Source organism: Canis aureus, chromosome 32, assembly GCF_053574225.1.
Source record: "Canis aureus isolate CA01 chromosome 32, VMU_Caureus_v.1.0, whole genome shotgun sequence".
NCBI lineage: Eukaryota > Metazoa > Chordata > Mammalia > Carnivora > Canidae > Canis > Canis aureus.
Genome location: NC_135642.1, coordinates 32,512,708 through 32,536,451, shown reverse-complemented (window position 1 = coordinate 32,536,451; position 23,744 = coordinate 32,512,708). Strand labels below are relative to the sequence as shown.

Here is a 23,744-nt window from a genome sequence, read left to right as displayed (position 1 = left end):
TTCCCTCTGCCTATGTCTCCATCTCTCTCTCTCTCTCTGTGTGTCTCTTATGAATAAATAAATAAAATCTTAAAAAAAAAAAACCCCACAGAAGGTCTGAATCATTTTTACATCCTCCTTGACAGCAGTGCCTTCTTTATAGGAGACACAAAAATACACTTAATCAAATACATTGAAAGTGGTAAGACCTAATGAATGATGAAAATGCTAGGAAGGCCTAATATTCATTGAGGGGCTCCCCTCTTTTTCTTCCTTTCTCTCAGAGCTTCATTTTCAAATAATTTTTTTAAAGTAAGCACCACGCACTGCATGGAAGCCCAGTGTGGGGCTTGAACTCATGACTCTGAGATCAAGATCTGAGCTGAGATCAAGAGTCAGATGCTTAATGATTGAGCCAGCCAGATATGCTTTAATGTTTTTTTTAATTTTTTATTTTTTTAGAAAAAGAGAGAGAGAGAGAGAGGTGAGGAGGGGCAAAGGGAAAAGGAGGTGAATCCCAAATTCTGGGACGGGGCTCCATCTCACAACTCAGATCATGACCTAAGCTACCTATGTACCTCACCCCTCAAATAAATTTTTTTAGGGCGGGGAGGGAGAGGGAAAGGCAAAGGGAAAGGGAGAGAGAATCATAAGCAGGCTCCACACCCAGCATGTGAGCCCAACTCGGGCCTCAATCTCATGACCCCGAGACCATGACTTGAACCAAAATCAAGAGTTGGATTCTTAAGCAACTGAGCCACCCAGGCACCCCACTTGCAAATAATTTTTTTTAAATTTCTTATTCAAATCTCTAAGTATGTTATATTGTTTAAGATCAAAATTCTTGAACTTCAGCCAAAACTAGGCTTACATCTTAGTTTTGCAAGTTACCATTCATGAGGTCTTGGGAATGGTACTTAACAACCTCTGTGCCTTAGTTTCCTCATCTGTTAAATGGAAATAATACTACTATTTACCTTATAGAGATGTGGTAAAGATTAAATGAGATAATCTATGTAAAGTGCTTAGCAGAGTGCCTGACGTGAAATAAGCGTTCAGATGATATCGTTGTCATCACCATGAGAGATTATAGGGTAAGAAGAAATGGTTGCTTGCAGAGCCTTAGAGTACAGCCTTTAGATTTAACTGCCTACCCCATAGTTCCCTCAATGCTGCCTAATAAATATGAAGCAGGAACCTGCTTAGGTTAGAGACTCAAAATTTTCTGCTTCTAGCCCCTGATTGCAGGTTTTATTCTTTAGATACTTGAAGTACGAGTAAGATAGTTCTCATTCAGACACAATATAAGGACTGTTTAAAAAGCACCTCGTTGGGATGCCTGGATGGCTCAGCTGATGAGCATCCACCTTTGGCTTGGGATGTGATTCTGGAGGCCTGGGATCGAGTCCTGCATCAGGCTCCTCACAAGGAGTCTACTTCTCCTTCTGTCTATGACTCTGCCTCTCTCTGTGTCTCTCACGAATAAATAAATAAAATCTTAAAAAAAAAAAAAGCACCTTGTTAGTTGGAAAATATATTGCTAAGCAGTGTGGATCATCGTAAATGGGTATGTCTTCAGTTTAAAATGGTATCTCTTGGAGAGCCTGAGTGGCTCATTCAGTTAAGCTGGGGGTGGAGCCTGCCTAAGAGCCTCTCCTTCTCACTCTCCCTCTCCCTCTCCCTCTTTTTCTCCCTCTGCCCCTCCCCTCTACGCTCTCTCTCTCTCTCTCAAAAAAAAAAAAAAAAAAATGGAGGGTGCCTGGGTGGCTCAGTTGTTTGGGCATCTGACTCTTGATTTTGGCTTGGATCATAATCTCAGGATCGTGGGACTGAGCCCTGCATCGAGCTCCCGGCTTCAGCATGGAGTCTGCTTGTCCTTCTTCCTCCTGTTCTTCCCTACATTTTCGCTCTCTATCTCTAAAATAAGTAAGTAGTAAGTACATAAATAATATCTCTTTAAAAATGGTATCTTGGGGCACCTGGTTGGCTCAGTGGTTAAGCAACTGCCTTTGGCTCAGGTCGTGATCCCAGGGTCCTGGGATCAAGTCCTGCATTGGGCTCCCCACAGGGAGCCTGCTTCTCCCTCTGCCTATATCTTTGTCTCTCTCTGTGTGTGTCTCTCAATAAATAAATAAAATCTTTTAAAAAATAGAATTTAAAAAATAGTATCTCTCCTTAAACATGGTCCCCAGATTTGATTATTCTACATGAAAAAAAAATGTTGCATACTTTCATCACCAACTTGCTGAAGTTTGTGGAGAAGGTGTTTTTAGTCAACAAACCATGTCCAGCAAACATGATGCTTCAGGAAGACAGAGCAATAGAGAGGCAGCCTGAGGGGAGGACTTAGACCACCAGCTGCCTAGCCAAAGGCAGTAGTGACAATGGTTTGGAGGGAGTAGGCACCTTATAGGGTCTCTGTCCAATGTATGCCTCCTTCCTCCTTTTCTAAGAGCTTCCCCCACCCTCTTCCACAGGGGTGGGGGGACAGTAGTCACTATCATTCATCCCACGTGCCCACAGACTACTGGTGTACACGCTCCTGACCCAAGCTGAGACAATCCGATTCTCTCACCAGGGCATCTGGAATCGGGACACAGGCCTTCTGGTCAGTCACTGTTGGCCCAGGAACTAGGACAGCATATAATAAGGGGCTGGCATGGCCACTGTCACTACGCGCCCTGAGAAGCAGAAAAACTGAGATGTAGTGAGAGGAGGCTGAAAGAGTGTCAGGGACAAGTAGAGATGAGAAACCAGGTCACACCGGAGAGGAAAAGGGAGGTGGCAAGAGAAGAGGTGTCTCCATTCCCAGGGCCTCTCAGGGCTTTGTTCTGACCCCCCTGAGGCCCAGCTGCCCTTCCTGCCCTGGCCTGTGTCCAGCACACTCTCCATTTTAGCTCAGGCCAGCTTAAGATGTATCTGTTACATGAAACCCAAGGAGTCTTGGCTGAGTGAGTGGGTTGGCAGAGAGAGAGGCCGCGCCCGGGGTTCTGGAAGCGCAGGCCGGGTCTGCCTGAGGATGCCCACCAGGTGATCCCATCGCACCGGCCTGCCACTATCAGACATGCACATGAGGAAGGTTTGCTGATGATAAAACTGAATGGAACAGATTCACAGTCACCCCTGAAATAGTGTTCTTAGTCACTTCCTGAGATACTTTGTTGCGCAGTAGGGAAGACAGCGGCATTACAGACGGCCTACCCGGCCTACCCGGCCTACCCGGAACTTTGACTGACCCTGACTATTTCTACGGGAGTATGTGTAACTGCAGCTGTCATGCATGTTGCAGAGATAAAAACCCACCAACAACTGGATAGGCTCTGATCGCTTTAAAATGTTGCCAGTCCCTGTTCTGGGCCACTTGACATTCACCTGCAGCTTTGGCTCTGCCCCAGATTCAGGGCCAAACCCTACCTCTAGCTGAAGGGTTCAAGAAGCCCTGTCTCAGGAGTTCAGGGAACTGTTAGGTTACCCTGTGATTTGTTCTGCTCTCATCAAATGCTCTGGTTCTGGCCTCTGGGCTTTGGCCTCATCCTGGGATTGAGTCAGTTTGACTGTGTCACAGGACCTGACTCCTAGATTCCTCAGGCTTTAACCCCTACCTCCATAACCCAGCCAGGACCCTGGCCCCTTCCAAATCAGCATTCCAGTCTGCATGCATCTATTCTTCCTAGGTAACACAGCTGGAAACAGGCCAAGCAGAGACCCTGCTATCTGCACTTAGTCCTGTGTGACCCACACTGCCACTGTGGGTCACTCACACTGTTATTTCCAACACCCCCCACCAATTCTATCACCCCCTTTCACCACTGCCAATAATCATATTTGTTTCATTTATGGGACCCCTTCCTTTTCATACCTGAATCTCTCTAAATCGCCATAGCACCTGCTAGTGTTCTGAGGGTTCACAGGGTCCCACAGCTCTGCTCACCTGGAAAGCCTCCTCCCTCTAACTTCAGCTGGGCACCAATCATGATGCCTAGCATGTAGTGGGGTGACAAGGAAACAGTGTGGTGGAAGGAGTATGGGCATCTTGAGCAGACCTAGGTTCAAATCCCTGCTCTTCCACTTACATAAGGTTCTTAATTCCCCTAGAACACAAAACGATTGTTGAAAGGATTATGTGAGATCATGTATCTGGCAAGATTTAACAGTTATTTGATGAAATACATCTGCTTTTCTTTCCTGCACTTATATTTCTAACAGCTTTATTGATATTCACATATATACAACCCACTGGCAAAGGACAAATCAATGGTTTTTAGAATATTCAGTAGACTTAGATTTCTTAAAATACAATTAGAGCATGAGAAATATGAGGTTTAGTAACACTTGAAAAGACAGAGGATGTTAGTCAGCTACAAGGTTATGTAAATCAACAGTGTGATGCCATTGCATTGCCAAAAAAGCATATGTGTAATCGGGCTGGACTGGTACACATGTGATGATCAGAACAAGACAAGTAACAGTTCCCTGTGATTCAGAGCTGGCAATGTGTTCAGTCATTGGGCCTATTTTAAGAGAGATGTGGGAAAATTGGAGCACGTCCAAAGACATGTATAAAGGGTGATGAGAAACAGCAAATACTATGCAGAGATAAAATAAAGTGGAGAAGTGAATTCTAAGAAGAGGTGAAACCCTGTCTGTCCTCAATTAGCCCAGGGCTGTCAACTGGAAAATGAATGACATGGGTTTTCTGTTTCCTTCCTAGGCCAGAAATTCAAGAGGGGTATTTAAAAGCAAGCTGACTTCGATATGATAGAAGGAACAATTAGAGCTGTTGGAAATAGGAATGGATTGTCCCTTTCTAACCTGAAATCCCATATTTAATATATTACTACATTATTAGCAAGTCTGAGAACAAAGGCTTGTAGAGCTCTTATTCTGTGCAATGTGCTGTGCTCAGGTGGATAAAATGACCCAGGATCTCTTTTTTATTCGAGACCAACTGCCCAGTTTGTGGGTTAGTCTAGTAGGCCATTCTTTCTTCCATCTTTAAAAAATATTTATTTATTTAATAGAGAGAGAGAGAGAAAGGGTGCAGAGGAGAGGGGCAGAGGGAGAGAGAAACTCAACCATGATGCAGGGCTCAATCCCACAACCCTGAGATCATGACCTCAGTCAAAACCAAGAGTTGGCCACTCAACCAACTGCACTACACAGGCACCCCTCCCATTTTTCCTTCCTACTTTTGACGTAAGAGGAAAGAATGCCCCAAGGTGTCGATCTGGGTATTTTACTAGCAGTTTTGATGACAGTTGGAAATACTCCTAAAATAAGACTTGGACCTTACCTAATCAGGAGGGTTGTGCTTCTCTCTTCCCTATTCTGTGTAAAGTGACTTCATTTTAGTACTTGAAATTGCCCATGGTGCAACATTTGTGGAAATTAGCAAACACTACAGATCAGCAACACAACTCTCCCCTCGCTCCCAATGTCTCACTGCTTTAGAGGCTATGCTACACAAGGACCACTAGGCTGGCACAATTCTACTAGATTTTTGGACTAAGTATCTCTACAAAAAATATATTTAGAGCCAATGGTATTTAACTTTCACCTAAGGACACTTTGGAATTTATTTTTTTTTAATATTTATTTATTTATGATCGACAGAGAGAGAGAGAGAGAGAGGCAGAGACACAGGAAGAGGGAGAAGCAGGCTCCATGCCAGCAGCCTGACGTGGGACTCGATCCCGGGACCCCAGGACTGCGCCCTGGGCCAAAGGCAGGCGCCAAACCACTGAGCCACCCAGGGATCCCCGACACTTTGGAATTTAAATGGTTTAATAAAGTTAACAAGTTTCAGATGAATGGAATATTTAGTGGTAAATATTTGGAGATTAGACTCACTCTCATATGTTTTCTCCTTTAGGAAAACTCATAATAACCCTGGTCTGTATATTTAGAGTGTATTATGCACAGCTGCTAATGGGTGACCGAGTAACAGACTACAGAGACCTAGCCAGGACGAAGGCCCCCTGGAAATGAGAAGACAAAGCTCTCTGCTGGCCAGTGCTTGTCCTGCGTGACAAGTGGCTCCTTGTGCCACCTATTGGACTTCGAAAGAACAATCTCTTAGTTTTTGATTCAAAGGTAAAACTCCACCAAGTATTTTCTAAATGGAACAAATTCATGATCTTCCCTCAGTCAGAGCTAGTCTATAAACCTTGCGTTTTACAAGTCACCATGGAAGAAATCACCGTCAACCCAAGATTCCCAGAGCCAACTGATTTCTTTATCATCAACAAGCTCTAGGGATGCCTGGGTGGCTCAATGGTTGAGCATCTGCCTTCGGCTCAGGGTGTGATCCCAGAGTCCTGGGATCAAGGCCCACATCAGGCTCCCTGCATGGAGCCTGCTTCTCCCTCTGCCCGTGACTCTGCCTCCCTCTCTCTGTGTCTCTCATGAATAAATAAATAAAAATATTAAAAAAAAACAAGCTCTAGGAATTATAGATAGCATTTTTTTAAAAGATTCCACTTATTTATTCATGAGACATACAAACACACACACACACAGAGGCAGAGGGAAAAGCAGGCTCCATGCAGGAAGCCCGAGGTGGGACTTGATCCCGGGACTCCAGGATCATGTATGCCCTGGGCGGAAGGCAGGCGCTAAACCATTGAGCCACCCAGGGATTCCCCTATAGATGGCATTTACTGAGCAAATGCAGTATACTAAGCACTTTACAAGCATTACCTCATTATATATTCATATAACCTTATGAAATATACATATTCTTTTCTCTTTTTTTAAGATTTTATTTATTTATTCATGAGAGACAGACAGAGAGAGAGAGAGAGAGAGAGAAGCAGAGACATAGGCAGAGGGAAAAGCAGGCTCCATGCAGGAAGCCTGACGCGGGACTCGATCCCGGGTCTCCAGGATGGGGCCCTGGGCTGAAGGCAACGCTAAACCGCTGAGCCACATGGGCTGCCCTTCTTCTTCTTCTTCTTCTTCTTCTTCTTCTTCTTCTTCTTCTTCTTCTTCTTCTTCTTCTTTTTTTAAGACTTTATTTATTTACTCATGAGAGACACAGAGAGGGAGGCAGAGACATTGGCAGAGAGAGAAAAGCAGGTTCCATGCAGGGAGCCCAATGTGGGAATCGATCCAGGGACTCCGGGATCACACCCTGGGCCAAAGGCAGGTGCTCAACCCCTGAGCCACCCAGGCGTCCCCACATACATATTATTATCATTTTACAGTTGGGGAAAATAGCTTAAAAAGGTTAAGTGGCTCTTAGACTTAAAAAGTTTCTGCACCCCAGGTAACAGGGTTTGCATTTCTTACCACTTTGAATCTAGCAGACATTCTACAAATAGTTGAATAAGTTTTTAAATGTGGATAGAGTACCATTCTTCTTAATACTCTGAGCCTGCTGACCCATTAGCCTTTTAATCAGCTTTTAGCTAATGGGAAGACAGAATGATTTTCATTTATTTTGCTTGAACATATTTTCCAAGGAGAAGAGCTTGCTAGAACATCTCATTAACGCTGTAATGACTTAGACTTATTTTTCCAGTTTTAGAAGCAAGTTAACTTGGGCTTAGTCAGAATTCTGCGGTCCTTCAGTCTACACCAAGTTGAGGCAGAGGGAAGACCAAAGGCATGCATCAAGAAGGGCCTACAGGGACGCCTGGGTGGCTCAGCGGTTGAGTGTCTGCCTTTGGCCCAGGGCGTGATCCTGGGGTCCCCGGATCTAGTCCCACATCGGGCTCCCTGCATGGAGCCTGCTTCTCCCTCTGCCTATGTCTCTGCCTCTCTCTCTCTCTCTCTTTCTCTCTCTTAGGAATAAATAAATGAAATCTTTAAAAACAAAACAGAAACAAACCCCAGTTGGTTTTCTTTAAAGAAGGACCTATAAAGTTCTGACAGGAAAAGCAGGGTTCTGGATAAACCAGAGGCAAAATAGTTCTCAAAGAAAGACCATCATGCCGGTTACATTGAGTATGGCACACAGTGGACATACTCCCACGCCTACTATGCTACTTAGGCAAGTGGGGAATGAGAGCACATGTGGATTTTAAGAAGCCTATGGACTTTTAGGGAAGAGAACACATAGACACATGGACAGAAGGAACATGAAATTGCAGTACAAGAGCATGAAAAGGAAAAAAACCACCTGAGATAGCAGTGATTATTGACAAAGGATTAGTGTAGGCGATAAGTGCTGCAAAAAAGGGAGAAATAACATTTGCATACATTTTTGCTGACCCCAGCATCTTAGTAAAATGTCTTTTCTATGACCTATGGAGAGACACTGAAATTAGAGAGAGCACCCGGCTTCTCAGTAGCTCACTTTCCTCCCTGGAGACTCAGGCTATGAGAGGGTTTGCAGGAAGCAACAGCTGGAGAGACCAGGAGACCTGCCACCTGGATCATCAAGGCAGACAGCTCAGTGCTAGGAGGTCTCACCTGGCTACCCAGTCTGGATGAACTGAAAATGAATGATTTTCTTCCCCTCTGTATTTTTCCCTCTTCCTACCTTTCAGCAGGAGTAGCCTGAGTTCTCCTGGGCTTTGCTTTTGAAAATTTTGAGCCATTCAAAGGAACTGAAAGTAGTAGTTCTCAGCCGTGGCTCCTCATGGAATCCCCTGGGGAGTTTTAGAAAATACTGAGGCCTGTGTGTGCCTGGGTGGGTGCCTGGGTGACTCAGTCAGTTAAGCATCCAACACTTGATTTCAGCTCAGGTCATGATCTCAGGGTCTTGAGTTCAAGCCCCCCACTGGGTTCCATGGAACCTGCTTAATTAAGATTTTCTTTCTCTCTCTCCCTCTGTCCCTCCCTCCATAAGCAAATACTGCCACCTGGGTACTACCCCTAAATGCTCTAAAATTGACCTAGAACGCTCCTCTGGTGATCCTAACATGCAACCTAGTTTGAGTATCATTGACTTAAAGGTTTCTTTGACATAGCAAGAAAGAGTAAGATTTGCTGAAATGGACAAAACATCTTGGAAAAGGAAGGGAAGGGGGGTACTTCCAATCTAGCAAAATATCCTTGATTTGTGGGGTGGGAATCTGGGTTCTGGCTTCCTTTTGGTCCCACGGGAAGGTAGGAAGACACCAGAGAGAATGCCACGATGGTAAACCTAGGGCAATGTTTCTTATACTGGGATGTGAATGCAAATTGCCAGGGGATCTTGTTAAAATGCAGATTCTGACTCAGGAGGTCTGGGGTTAGGGCTTGAGTCTGCATTTCCAAAAAATTCCTAGGTGGTCGCAATGCTGCCCATGTGGCAAAGATCTTCATGGCTAGGACTCTAGGCTGTGTCCCTTCAGATTCCCATTTCCATCTCAAGTCACAACATGTTAAATGTGAAGGGCTCTACTGTCAGGGACAATGGACATCCTGGTGGTGACCCGATTGGATTGATGGTTGAAGGCCAGATGGACCCCATCTACAAATCTACAAAGCCTTGCAGGCTAAAGAGGCACACATCCTGGCAGGAGATCCCCACGTTAGGGTGCCAGCAGATCATAAATGGCCCACTCAAAAGAGATGGCTGATGATAACTTCATGTAGGTGTTATTTTCCAGGCAGAGACAGGGTTAAAAGAAATCAACAAAAGATAATGAGATATCACCCCTCAGGCAGAAGAACCAAAAGGGGAGGAAGTAGTGACTGGTATCCCGTTAGAGCTGTAGGAAAGGGACACCTGAAACAACTGCTGGCTTTAAAGAAATACAGCCACATGGAAGAAAATGGCCCATCAAGGATAGATGCAGAGGAGTAAATACCCCAATATTTCTCTTCACCCAGTTTGTGATTTCCAACTGATCCATCCCATTGGCCCAACTCAACTAGAAACCAGAGGGCAAGAAAACTCAGCAGATGGAGCCCATCAAAGCCAGCCTCCTAGACACAGAGAAGGGCGAAGGACAGTGAACAGATCAGGTCAGGGACACATGGAGAAAGCCCAGCACCATCTCCAAGGGTGAGGTGCAATGTCCTGCCAGGCCAGCCTGCTTAGTCTGTTCAGGCTGCTATAGTAAAATAGGATAGACTGGGTGGTTATTTTTTTTAAGATTTTATTTATTTATTCATGAGAGACACAGAGAGAGAGAGAGAGACAGAGACACAGGCAAAGGGAAAAGCAGGCTCCATGCAGGGAGCCCGACGTACGTCTCCAGGATCACGCCCTGAGCCAAAGGCAGACGCTCAACCACTGAGCCACCCAGGCGTCCCAGACTGGGTGGTTTAAATGCACACCTTTACTTCTTTACTTCTTACAATTCTGGAGGCTGGCAAGTACAAGATCAATGGTGTGGGCCCATCTGGAGCCCACTTCGTAGCTCATAGGTGACAGTCTTCTCATGGTGTCCTACATGGTAGAAGGAGTGAGGGAGCTCTCTGGGGCCTCTTTTATAATAAAATTAATTCTATTTTATTAATAGGACTCCAGGACTCCATCCTGATGACCTAACCATCTCTCAAAGGCCTCACCTCTCAATATCATCACACTGGGGGTTAGGATTCAACAAATGGATTTCAGGGGGACACAAGCATTCAGCCTATAGTACCAGCCCAATAGGGGCTTAGCTTCAGTCAGAAATTAGGGTGGCATGAAAAAGAAAGAACATGGCAACAGAGTTTGCACTGGAGACTCTCACCCCTTATAGATGGGAGCTTACCTGAGAGTGTCAGACATCCTCATGAATGACAGAGGGATTTCCACCCCCCACAGTGAAGCTTTTGGGTCAGTGGTTGTGACTCTGTTGGAGAACTGGCAGAGAAGCAGAGAAGAGGCGGGCTTTCAGCAGTTGCTGGTGGTTTCAGGAATGTTGAGAATAAGCCACACATGCTTTGATTCCTGACAACAGGTGGACCACAGAGGAAGAGAAAAAAAATGCAGCCTCAGTAGAGTTTGCTGATGACACAGATTTCTCTGTTTCTCAGAAAAAAATACTCAGAAAGGCAGGAGTGTGAAAAGTTATCTTTAGGGGCCCACCTCACACCCTGAATTTCTTAAAACAAAGCACAATTAAATTTCCAACCACCTTTCTGGGAAAAGAAGGGCACAAGCCAGAAAGGCATGTCAACCTAGGGGCAAATAGGGATCTGACCTATTTAGAACGGGTCTTGGCTAGCCTGGAATTTAGCACCAGTTAAGTTCCTGGCTTAGCTGAACACCTGTGAGTTTTCCCAGTGTCTGAAGTTGACAAAGGGGGAAGGGAGTGGAGATGGCTGCACACTTTGGAGGTGAAGGAGACTGGTGCTGAACTGGAGATAACAAAGTACTTTCTCAGATGTGGCCAGATGGAAGTTGGGGAGTTCTCAACACTACACAGAACTCCGACTGGCACTTGATGATTCTTTGGGAAGCTGGGTGGGAGCTCCTTCTGCAAGATCGCTGAGAGCAGGCTGCCAAGGCAAAGTGCCTCTGGGTCCTTTATCTGCCAGCAGTGCAAGGACCCAAAGACATTTTGGGAGACACTGAGCTTTGGAGGAGGTGGTGGAGTTACAGAGTCCAGGTCTTCCTGACCTTGAGTATTATTTCCCCTGCCATTACAGTGTCTCCAAAATTGAGGGTTTTGACATCGTCCTGGGCATTAGTAAGAAACTGAAGCAATAACTAGGAGCAATCGTTAGAAAGTGTTCTGAGACTTACTACACATCAAGTGCCAAAATAAATTCCAGGTAAATTAAAAAGTTAAAGAATAAATATCCTAACAGGAATGCCTGGGTGGCTCAGCTTTTGGGCTTCTGCCTTTGGCCCAGGGTGTGATCCTGGGGTCCTGGGATCGAGTCCCACATCGGGCTCCCTGCGGGGAGCCTGCTCCTCCCTCTGCCTGGGTCTCTGCCTCTCTCTCTGTGTCTCTGATGAATAAATAAATAAAATACCTTTAAAAAAAAAGAATAAATATCATAACAAAAGAATGAGAAGAAAGTTAAGCTGATCCTAAGGTGGCAAAGGCCTTTCAAAACATAGGAGTAAAAAAACCTCAGGTTTGAAATATATGTATACAAAATTTTAAAATTGTTTAGTTTTTAAATCACCAAAAAAAATTAATAGGATACAGTTAATAGGAAATCAGTTGGAAAAAATATTTGCAGTGTATGATTACTGGTTAATGTCCTTAATATAAAAGAATACATTAGAGAGGAAGCCTGACTGGCTTTTTCAATAAAGCATGTGACTCCTGATCTCAGGGTCGTGAGTTCAAGCCCCACATTCGTCATGGAGCCTTCTTTAAAAAAAAGATACATAAGGAAGAAATGGATGATCATCTCAACAGAAATATGCTAGTTGCCAATAAGCATATGAAAAATATTAATTAAAATAACAGTGAAATATGGTAATATACTATACAGTTCTTCAGAATTGACTGGCATAGGCAAAAACATAATATCCAGTATTGTCAAGGGTACAAAGAAAGGGTCATTCTCAGACATTTACAATTGAAATGTAAAATGGTTTGACTTTTCTGGAGGGCAATTTGGCAGTTTATATTATAAGCCCTAAAATATGCATAACTTTGGTCTCAGGAATTTCTCCTCTAGGAAGTTATCCTATTTTTTAAAGATTATTTATTTATTTGAGAGAGAGTGCACAGGAGGGGGGGGGGAGCAGGGGAAGTGTGGCAGAGGGAGAGGTAGAAGCAGGAAGCCTGATGGGCTTGATCCCAGCACTCTGGGATCATGACCTGAGCCAAAGGCAGTTGCTTAAAAGACTGAGACATCCAGGCGCCCCCTCTAGGAGTTTATCTTAAGGAAATAATGAAGGATGTGCACAAAGACTTATCCACAAAAATATCTACTATAGTGTTATTTTTAAAATGACAAATCCTGGGGAGAGGGTATTAAATGGTTAGATTTAACAGAGTTGGGAGTGACTAAATGGGTCTTCATCACTGTATTCATTTCCTACTGTACCAAATTACCATAAAGGTAGTGGCTTGAAACATCATAAATTTCTTATCTCACAGTTCTATAGCTCAAAGACAGACCCGGGTCTCAATGGGTTACAACTGAGGGGCTGGCAAGACCGTGTTCCTCCAGGAGACTCCAGGTCAGAGTCCATTTCTAGCTTCTAGAGGCTGCGCACACACCTTGGCTCTGGTCCCCTTCTTCCATCTCCACATCCAGCAACATAGCCTCTTTCAGACCTTTCTTTGGTCACTGCATCTCTCTCTTTTTCTGTCCTCCTCTTCCACTTTTAAGGACACTTTGATCACTTTGGGCCTACCCAGTTAATACTCTTAGCTAATTAGCAACCTTAATTCCAATTGCCATGTAACTACAGGTCCTGGGGATTAGGGCACTTAAGTCTTGGGGGGATGTCATTATACTGCCTACACTACTGTGTTAGTCCATGTGCTTCTCTTTATTAAATATTTTGTAGGGTAGCCCAGGTGGCTCAGCGGTTTAGCACCGCCTTTGGCCCTTTGGCCCAGGGCATGATCCTGGAGACCCGAGAATTGAGTCCCCCACGGGCTCCCTGCGTGGAGCCTGCTTCTCCCTCTGCCTGTCTCTGCCTCTCTCTGTGTGTGTGTCTCTCATGAACAAATAAATCTTTAAAAAAAAACTTTTTGTAATCTTTAAAATATTAAATATTTAAAAACCCAAAACAAATGTCCACTTTAGTGTACGGGATGAAAGGAGGGTACGTCTTCATAGGATGAATGCTATGTGCACATTAAAAGTCTTAATGTAGGGAAATACGTCTTAACGTGGACCGATGTTCATTATACGGTCAGTGAGGGGAAATAAGTCTACAAAAGAATATGCACCAGATGGCACCAATTATGTGAAACCCAAGCCCCCAACAAACCTCTATGCCAGGAAGTGAAAAAAAAAGTTTGGAAGGTCATAGGTCAAATTGTCAATATTTCTCTCTGGATAGTAATTTTAGCTTTCTTCAGTTTTCCTGCAGTTCTCCAAATATGCGACATAAAAGGTGATCGGGCATGTCATCTAGGACATTTTTCTGGACAAGCGTTTCCCTGGTTTCCTAGTTTTGGGTTTTTTTTGTTTGCTTTTGTTTTGTTTTGTTTTTTTTTGTTGTTGTTGTTGTTGTTTCCTAGCTTTCGATCACACTCGCGCACACTCGTCCCTCAAATTCATTTTCACCAAAAAATACGTCCAGTCCGGCTCTCGGCGATGCTGGTTCCCCGGCCCGGGCCGTCTGCGCTGGGGAAGAATCCCGAGGCGGGAAGGACCGGGCGGTGGGCTACGCCTCGGCAGCCAATCGGTGCTGCTGCTGCTTCTTTTTTAAAAGATTTTTAAATTTATTTATCCATGAGAGACACAGAGAGACACAGAGGGGCAGGGGCGCGGGCAGAGGGAGACGCGGGCCGGCGCAGGAGCCCGGCCGGGCCTCGATCCCGGGTCTCGGGGGTCACGCCCCGGGCGAAGCCGCCGCTGAGCCTCCGCGCCCCCGGGCTGCCCGGATCGGTGCTGCTGAAAAACTTTTTCGGGGCGAAGCAAACGCAAGGCACGGCGCTCCCCCCAGGAACTTAGCCGGGACCTCGGAAGCTCGATCACAAATACGCGAACTTGCCCAATTCCGCTGACCCGGGCTAACAGCGGTGATCAGTGCTACCGTGTCCACGCGCGCGGGCGGCGGCAGGGCTGGGGCCCGGGGACCCGGGGACTTCCAGGCGGCTTCCCGGCCGGGCCACACAGGGCAGGAGCCCCCGGCCCGCGCGCAGCGGCCCCGCAAGCTCGCGCCCGCCCCCCGCCCCGCGGGAGCCGCCGAGGACGCCGCCGAGGCCGAGCGCACCACCGAGACGGGCGCCTAGAGCGGCCGCCCGCCCGCCGCTCCGCCCGGCCGCCTCTATCCCGGAAGTTGATGCGGCTCGCCCGCTCGCGTGCGGCTGGCTGGGGTGTCGCCGTCGGGATCGGGACTGGCTGCGATTGCGAAAGGGTCGACATGCCTGTGAGTTGTTTACTTGCTGGCTTCCCGTTCGTTTCGGGCTTGTCTGTCGTGGGGGCCCGGGGCGCCGGCTAGCCCGACCCCGTCGGCGGCCCGCGGTCGGCCCCTCCGCGCGTGGCGGACTTGTCGGGACTTGCCCGGGCCCTGTGGGCGTGGGGCGGGGCCGGGGCCGGGGCCTGCGCTCGGGGCCGGAGTCCGCGGCCGGGAGGGCGCAGCTCCTGGGGCCCCCGGGTGGGCGGACCCCCGCCGTCCCGGGTTTGGTAGGGCTCGGGCGAGACTCGTCTTTGGGGTCCTGTCGCCCTTCTTGGGCTGCCTGGCTCGAGCCCCCCTCCCGGGGAGCCATTTCCGCTGGTCTCTTTTTAAAAACTGTCTTGCAGTTGCCCGGGCGTGTTTACTCTCTCGGGGGCCGTGACGCCGCGGCCGCTCCCGGCTCCTGTCGGGTCGGGCGCTGGACGCCCCGGGCACGGCGCCAGGGCTCAGCCGGGCCTCGCCGCCCTCGGCCCTCCGCCCTCCGCCCCGCCTCCGCGGCTTGTGCCCTGAGCGGCTGCGGGGCCGGGCACGGCCTTCCCCAGCCCCACGGAGACTCGCGCTCAGTTGAGTGAAGAAGAGCGGGATCCCCGGTACCCTGACCGCGGGCTTCCCGATCGCCCAGAGTTCCTTTACCCGCCGGGGCTCGGAGAACACAGGCATTATAAAAAGTATTGATTAAAGTTACTTCGCGACCTAATAAATAACATCTGACGTGTTGCCTCTGCTGAGTAGGATTTGTTCTTCCTTGTTTGGTGTGTATATGTCACATGTGGTTAAATGTGGATTCCTTCTAGCAATAATAATAATAATAATAATAATAATAATAATGCTTTGTTATTCAGCTGGCTAGAGATTTGCTACATCCGTCCTTGGAAGAGGAAAAGAAAAAGCATAAAAAGAAACGGCTAGTTCAAAGCCCAAATTCCTATTTTATGGATGTAAAATGTCCAGGTAAAAATGTCTAATCTTAATTCCTTTCCCAAGGAAAATTTCTTTTTCTTTTCTTTTCTATTTTTTTTTTTAAGATTTTATTTATTTATTTATGAGAGAGACAAAGAGAGAGGCAGAGACATAAGCAGAGACAGAGAAGCAGGCTCTGTGCAGGGAGCCCGATGTCGGACTCGATCCTGGGTCTCCAGGATCACACCCTGGGCCGAAGGCAGGCGCCAAACCGCTGAGCCACCCGGGCGTCCCAAGGAATATTTCTTTTGTTTTTCTTTTTTCTTTCTTTCTTTTTTTTTTTTTTTTTTTTTTTTTAAGATTTTCATTTGTTAGAGACAGAGAGAGAGGCAGAGACACAGGCAGAGGGACTCATCCCGGTCTCCAGGATCACGCCCTGGGCTGAAGGCGGTGCTAAACCGCTGAGCCACCTGGGCTGCCCCCAAGGAAAATTTCTAAAGCGATCGCTAGTGTGGTGTGTACATTTAGATAACGGTAGGACCTTTTGTTGAGTAGAAGTAGAATCACAGAATTGGAAACGTCAAAAGGGAAATTTTCCTAATAAACTATTCAAACCATTGGAGAAACACTCGGGGGAGGGGTGGTGAAGATGACACTCCAAAGGGGATACCCCATTTGACTTACTCTTGAAGTGGTCAGGCGGTTCAGATGATGAGTTTTCTTTCTCATGATGCAGTGAGAAGCATGTCGATTCTTTACTGTTCAGCAGTGCTGCCGGGTGTTTGGTGGCCGTTAGTCATAAGTAGCTGCTGAGCACTTGAAATGTGGCCAAAGTGGAAAATACTCTTTATGTGGAAAATATACACTGGAATTTTAAGATACAGCGCACAGACATTAAAAACCATACCGATTACCTGTTGAAATGGTAATAATATTTTGGAAATGCTAAGTTCAAGAAAATACATTATTTATTCCACCTGTTGGCTTTTGTAAACTTTTTTAATGTGATTCCTAGAAAAGTTTAAGTTAAATGTGTGACTTACTGTTGCACAGCACCTAAGTTCTTAATCTTTTACAAGGTCTTTACTAGAAATATGGTGACAAATATTCTTTGTTTTCTTGCACTTTTCACTTTTAATGGTGCCCTTTTTCTAGGTTGCTACAAGATCACCACGGTTTTCAGCCATGCCCAGACGGTGGTTCTTTGTGTAGGCTGTTCGACCGTGTTGTGCCAGCCGACGGGAGGAAAGGCCAGACTCACAGAGGGTATGTCTTTTGGCCTTTTCTCACCCAGTCATGAGGTTTTATGGTTATAAATGTCTAACTTTACTAAAAACTAGTTTAAAAGAAATCTTAAATTATTACCAAAATATTTTTTATCCTCATTGCTTACTCTTTCAGTAACGAGTGCCCTGCTCAAATAGAGAAGTTTATACTTTTGGCTTTGCCAGGAACTCATTTAAGTAATTATTGTTTTTCTTAGTGTGGAACACCTAATTCTGTTGTAGTCAGTCATATAGTTTGCTTAACTTGGAATATTAAACTTAGGTCAGGATGGAGCAAAAGAATATATACAATAGGACATAATGGATTTTTAAAACCATGGAATTTAAAAAATTATCTTCTAAATGTTTTGTTTCACATGTATTTGACACATTTGACTGAAGATAGTTTTTATCATTACTAGCTAAGCAACAGATAACCAAGGTATAAATTAAAATGCCAGATGTTTGATTTCTCTGAGCACCTACTTAATGGTTACGTAAAAATCTCATTTTATTATAATTATTTTTTTAAAGATTTTAAGTAATTTCTACACCCAACATGAGCTCAGACTTAAAACCCTCGAGATCAAGAATTGCAGGCTCTACCAACTGAGCCAGCCAGGTGCCCCTAAAAATCCCATTTCAATTCCTCTTTCACTTTTGTCCAGTAAGAAAAAAAATAGTAATTACATATATTGTTTTCCATAGTAGTACTTACAGATTTATAATCATAATGATATTTGAAATTTGGTTGTGATATTTTGGGGAGTTGTGAATTCCATATTCTCCCCAGAAGAGTTATAAGTAGATTGGCAATGAATCCAAGATCTATTTTGTGTGACCTGGTGAGATCTAAGTATGAAGTTGGCATATAATATTTAAGTACAGTATTGCTCTCAAAAGTATACTTGTAAGATTTTTTAAACCTTTATATCATGTCATGATCTTGGAGTTTTGTGCCAATGGATGATTAATAGGGTATTAGAGTTTTCCTGGCAGACTTGAAGAGAATTCTAATCAAAATTAGTTTCTTAGGAAAGTAATTCAGAATAATTCCTAAAAATTAAGATTGCATTTTCTGACAGCTTGCATTAAAGTTGTAACTATTGAAATTAGGCTCATAGTCTTATATAGACCAATATAGCATTTGGGAAACAAGAATAACAGTTATAGTCACATCAGAATAAATTCAAGTATACAAGATTTATTATAGTAAATTTCTGGCATAAAAGAATAAATAACCTATATTGTGAATATTAATCTAATATCCCTAAAACTTAGTATTTTTACTTAAAAAGTACTTTTTGTCATTAAAACTATAGCAGAGGGTAGAGTACATGTGTGTTTAACATGTTCCTGTGGTTCCTTTGCAGGCTGTTCATTTAGAAGAAAGCAACACTAATGATCTGCACAACCTCTCGAATTTGTGTTACATCGCAGAAAGCCTTATCAGTTCAGTAATTCCAGTTAATCTACCAAGATAATGTAATTATGTTTAATTTTGTAAGGTTTACAACAGTGATCTCCTATTTTGGTGTCAGTTTTTCAATAAAGTTTTGATTATGGGCAAATCCCCCTTTTCCTTTTTTTTTTTAAGTGTGTGAATATGCTATATGTGTATATATGCTGTGTGTGAATTTGGTATAAACATTTTTAAAAAGTGTATTCTGATTAGTTCGTCTCATTTCAAGAGTAGAAACTGTAAATATTTGATTATCAGTCCTTTTCCAATTTGCTATGAGTGGGCTAAATAATTAAAACATGGAAAGAAGTCCATTATGTGTTAATTCTAAATGTAGTCTTGCCATTGTAACTATGGAAACACATGTGTAGAAGTACATATTTAATGCAATAACAATCAGTATAATTACACAGTAATTACAATTAATGCCTTGGATTTATGTGGCCCTAATGTACTGCATAATTTAGCAGAGTAACTGCAGCTGGGGTCTGAGTTATAGGAAGCACCTTTTGAGATAGGAATTTTTAGAGGAGGCATCAGGAGTAGCGTGATTTACCCCAGGATGTCCTGATGAGAATGATAGATGACATGGAATTCTCTGGTCCAGACATGAGCACTCCTGAATACAGACATGTGTTGAGTGGCTCTGGTGTCTCATTTTTGTAATTTATGAAGTGACCCTGGGGAGCTAGGAGGTGGAATGTATCTCCTTCTAGGCATATTGGACTGGGAAGGTAACTGCTTGTATTTAACTTGTTACCTTTAAAGCAGACACTTAAGTATTTCCTATCGAGGTGTTTCTATATTCACCCCCAATCTCGGAAGCTGATCCTATGAGAGGAATGTTGCACAAGAACTGAAGAACTGGAAAGTTTGGAGTGTAATATATAGAGAAATAACCCAAAGTTTCCCAAACTTTCTTGGTTTATGGTGGCTGGAGTCTTTTCAGAGTCCCTTTGCTAGGAGAAATACCTAACAGTTAACATTGATTAAGTAGTTAGGTTCTAATACATGTAAATGAAAAAAGGGACACCGGGGTGGCTCGGCTCGGTCAATTAAGCGTCCAACTCGATTTCAGTTCAGGGCATAATCTTAGGTGGTGAAATCAAGCCCCATGTTGGAGGTTGGAGACACTGGGTACAGAGCCTGCTTAAGATTCTCTCACCCACCCCTTCTGCTCCTCCCCAACCCCATCCTTCTCTCTAAAAAAAAAAAAAAAAAAAAAAAATTTATTGCATTCTTAGATGACCACAGAGTTACTAATGGAATGGGTGTCGCTTTTGGGCACTGCAGTTTCTCAACATTGGGATCAGATTGGACACTGCCATCCTCATTTCTTCCACATTCATTTTTGCATAGTACTTGCTCTTTATCACAGCAATGGCCCAAAACCCAACTTCACAAAGATATGACATCATCAAGAGGAATGTGCCATATAATATAACTGAACTAACTGGAACTAGAAGTAGGCATGGTATCCAAAAGATAACCAAGTATCAATGTTTTTCCTATAGTGCCCCAACTCCCCTCAGCTTGCCCTCCCCAAGGAGAGCCAGTGGGGATTGACAGGCTGTTGATATTGATGGAAGGGAGCAAAACCTATAATAACTACCGTAGAGGGCAGATCCCTGAAAATTTCCTTGGAAATAGTACCGAAAGATTTACCCAGGGCAGCCCTGGTGGCACAGCGGTTTAGCGCCGCCTGCAGCCCAGGGCGTGATCCTGGAGACCCTGGATCGAGTCCCACGTCGGGCTCTCTGCGTGGAGCCTGCTTCTCCCTCCGCCTGTGTCTCTGCCTCTCTCTCTCTGTGTCTCTATGAATAAATAAATAAAATCTTTAAAAAAAGAAAAAAAGATTTACCTGGAACATCATATCTGAAAATTAAGTTATGGAGATACCTGGCCCTGGGAGATGAATGGTGTGTTGAGGTTTACTTCATTATTAATCTAAATGGTATTACTGGGCTTGAAAAATAATAGTACACTAGGACTTTTACAAACTTTAAAATCTGCCATGTCTTTGCTATTTACTGAATGTTTTTCTTAAATACTATTATTTATATTGGCTTCATTTTTTTAATGTAAACATTTCTTATCTGTTTTCGCTTTTTGGCTACTATGAATAATGCTACTATGAATATGTGTGTACAAGTTTTTGTATAGACATTTTAAATTCTCTTGGGTAATATACCTAGGAGTAGAATTGCTAGGTTATGGTAATTCTATGTCTAGCTTTTTGAGGAAATGCCTATTTTCCAAAAAGGCTGCACCATCTTATATTCCGAATAGTAATATGCAAGGGTTATAATTTCTCCACATCTTCACCAACATATGTTTTTATCAGGCTTTTTGATCATAGCCATTTTAGTATGTATGAAAAGCTATCTCACTTTGGTTTTGATTTGCATTTCCCTGATCATTAATTATGTTGACCATCTTTTATGTGCTTACCGGCTATTCATATCTTCTTTGGAGAAATGTCTATTCAGATCCTTTGACCGTTTTAAATTGGGTTGGGGTTTATTGTTGAGTTGTAAGAATTCTTACATATTCTAGACATAACACACGATTTTCTTCCATTCTGAGGGTTGTCTTCATCTTTGTCCTTAGAAAAACAAACATCTTTAATTTTAATGAAGTCTAATTTATCTATTTTTTTGTAGTTGTTTCTTGTGCTTTTGGTGTCATATTTAAGAAGTCATTATGTAATTCAAGGCTATGGAGATTCATGCCTATTTTCTTCTAAGAACTTACAGTTTTAGTTCTTACATTTAGGTTTGATCCATCTTGAATTAAATTAATTTTTGCATATGGTGTGAGGCAGGAGTTCAACTTTATCCTCTAATTTTTTTTAATGGTTGCATACCATCCTATTATCCTGTTGATGAGCACTTTTTCTATTTTTTTCCACTATACTCAACTGCCATAAATATATTTAAATATGTCCTTAATTGCTTTTATTGCTGTGGGTTAGATTTCCAGGATTAAGATTGCTGGTTGGAAAGATAAAATGTATTTTTTAATTTTAATGGGTAATACCAATTGCTTTCCACCAGCAATATAAGAACACATTCTCCTCCTTCTATATCTCTTCCATTAGAAATATGGCTAAAAATAATTGGAATATAATTTCCTCTTGCTGCTGTAACAGATTAGCACGAATTTAGTGGCTTAAAACAGCATAAACTTAAAGGATCATCTATCTCTCCAAAAACAAAACAAAAAATACACACAAAAACCAAAGAAACAAGGAAAACATAAATTTACTGTCTTACCGTTTTGGAGGTCAGAAGTCCAAAATGGCTAAAATCAAGGTCTCAGTGGGGCCATGTTCCTTCTGGGCACTTTAAGGGGAGATCTATTTCCTAGTCTTTTCCAGCTTCTAGAGGCTGCCTGTATTTCTTGGTCTGTGACCTCACATCCTCCTACCTCTACTTATGTCATTATATCTCCTGTCTCACTTTCTACCTTTCTTTAAAAAAAAAAATTACTTATTTTAGAGAGAGAGGGAGAGAGAGTGCTTGTGAGCAGAAGGAGGGACAGAGGGAGAGGAAGAGAAATCCTAAAGCAAACACCCCACTGAACACAGAACCTGATCTGGGGCTCAATCCCAGGACCCTGAGATCATCTTCTGAGCTGAAATCAAGAGTTGGATGCTCAACCAACTGAGCCACCCAGGCATCCCTACCTTCCTCATAAAGATACTCGTGGGGATACCTGGGTGGCTCAGCAGTTTAGTGCCTGATCAAGTCCCACATCGGGCTCCCTGCATGGAGCCTGCTTCTCCCTCTGCCTGTGTCTCTGCCTCTCTCTCTCTCTCTCTCTCTCTCTCACTGCCTCTCATGAATAAATAAATAAAATATTTTAAAAAATAAAATTAAAAATACTATTGGGACGCCTGGGTGGCTCAGCGGTTGAGCGCCTGCCTTTGGCCGGCATGATCCTGGAGACCTGGGATCCAGTCCCAGGTCAGGCTCCCTGCGTGGAGCCTGCTTCTCTCTCTGCCTATGTCTCTGCCTCTCTCTGTGTCTCTCATGAATAAATAAATAAAATCTTAAAAAAAAATACCACTAACAAAGTGCTTAACGTGTGTTAGGCATTGTGCTAAGCACTTCGTATATTATCTCATTTTATCTTCAAAACACCCCATTAAGTAGAAATTATTCTTCCTTTACCTGAGGTCACACAACCATTAGCCATTGGAAATCCTTTCAAGCCTTTATATATCTGGCTCTGAAGCCTATTCTAACCATTATCTTGCCTTCTCATTAAAAAGGCAAAGTTAGTGCCTTAGTGCGTAAATATGTATATATATTTACATTTATTACATTTACATTTACAAATATATATATATATTTGGACTTTAGTATAAATATGGCTGCACATAAAGAGAAATATACTTTTTACTAATATACAAATTAATATAAAGACAAGACAGATGGCACAGTAGAGTCATGTTTTTACAAACTACCTTCTAAATACAGAGCCTGATATATAAAATGGGAAATGGGAATATGAAAAAAACATTCAAGACATTCATGGACTGGAGAACACTAACACAAAACACTGAGCAGGGCTGAAGCTAATGTCTGGTGGATTCTGAGTCCAAAAGGCAGTGTGACAGCTTAAATTTCTGTTCCTGTAGAATAATCAAACCTAAAACTCCTTCCATAAGAAAAAAAATTTAGGGATCTGTGGGTGGCTCAAGGGTTTAGCGCCTGCCTTCCGCCCAGGGCACAATCCTGGAGTCCTGGGATTGAGTCCCACGTTGGGCTCTCTGCATGGAGCCTGCTTCTCCCTCTGCCTGTATCTCTGCCTCTCTCTCTCTGGGTCTCTCATGAATAAATAAAATCTTTGGGAAAAAAAGAAAGAAAACAATTTAAAGGTAGGCTTTTAACTAAATCTGACAGGACTATTCTCCCTATTTTTTCCTTTTTTTAAAAAAAATATTTTTAAAATTTATTTATGAGACACACACACACACACACACACACACAGAGGCAGAGACACAAGCAGAGGGAGAAGCAGGCTCCCTGAGTGGGACTCGATCCCAGGACCCCAGGATCATGACTTGATCCAAAGACAGATACTCAACCACTGAGCCACCTAGGCATCCCTGTCCTGGATTTTTTAGGTGAGCCCAATGTAATCACAAGTGTTTTTTTTTTTGTTTTGTTTTGTTTTTTAAGATTTTATTTATTTATGAGACACACACAGGCTGCCCCCCAAT

General features: G+C 43.6%; 1 protein-coding gene and 2 long non-coding RNA genes across 3 annotated transcripts; 1 reads left to right on the top strand and 2 right to left on the bottom strand.

Annotated features, from left to right (window-relative positions):
• Positions 1–7,736: 7,736 nt before the first annotated feature.
• On the bottom strand, positions 7,737–14,652 carry LOC144303341 (uncharacterized). Its single transcript, XR_013370418.1, has 3 exons — positions 14,483–14,652; positions 10,614–10,792; positions 7,737–10,303 (listed from the first exon to the last, which is right to left on the bottom strand). It is a non-coding gene; the product is annotated as an uncharacterized LOC144303341 (long non-coding RNA).
• An 11-nt stretch (positions 14,653–14,663) lies between these two features.
• On the top strand, positions 14,664–18,623 carry RPS27L (ribosomal protein S27 like). Its single transcript, XM_077881374.1, has 4 exons — positions 14,664–14,860; positions 15,730–15,838; positions 16,943–17,053; positions 18,426–18,623. The coding sequence occupies exons 1-4, from the start codon at positions 14,774–14,776 to the stop codon at positions 18,452–18,454; spliced, it is 336 nt and encodes a 111-aa protein (XP_077737500.1). The 5' UTR covers positions 14,664–14,773; the 3' UTR covers positions 18,455–18,623.
• Positions 18,577–23,493, bottom strand: LOC144303342 (uncharacterized). The gene is made up of 2 exons (XR_013370419.1): positions 20,966–23,493; positions 18,577–20,328 (listed from the first exon to the last, which is right to left on the bottom strand). It is a non-coding gene; the product is annotated as an uncharacterized LOC144303342 (long non-coding RNA).
• Between the last annotated feature and the right edge of the window lie 251 nt (positions 23,494–23,744).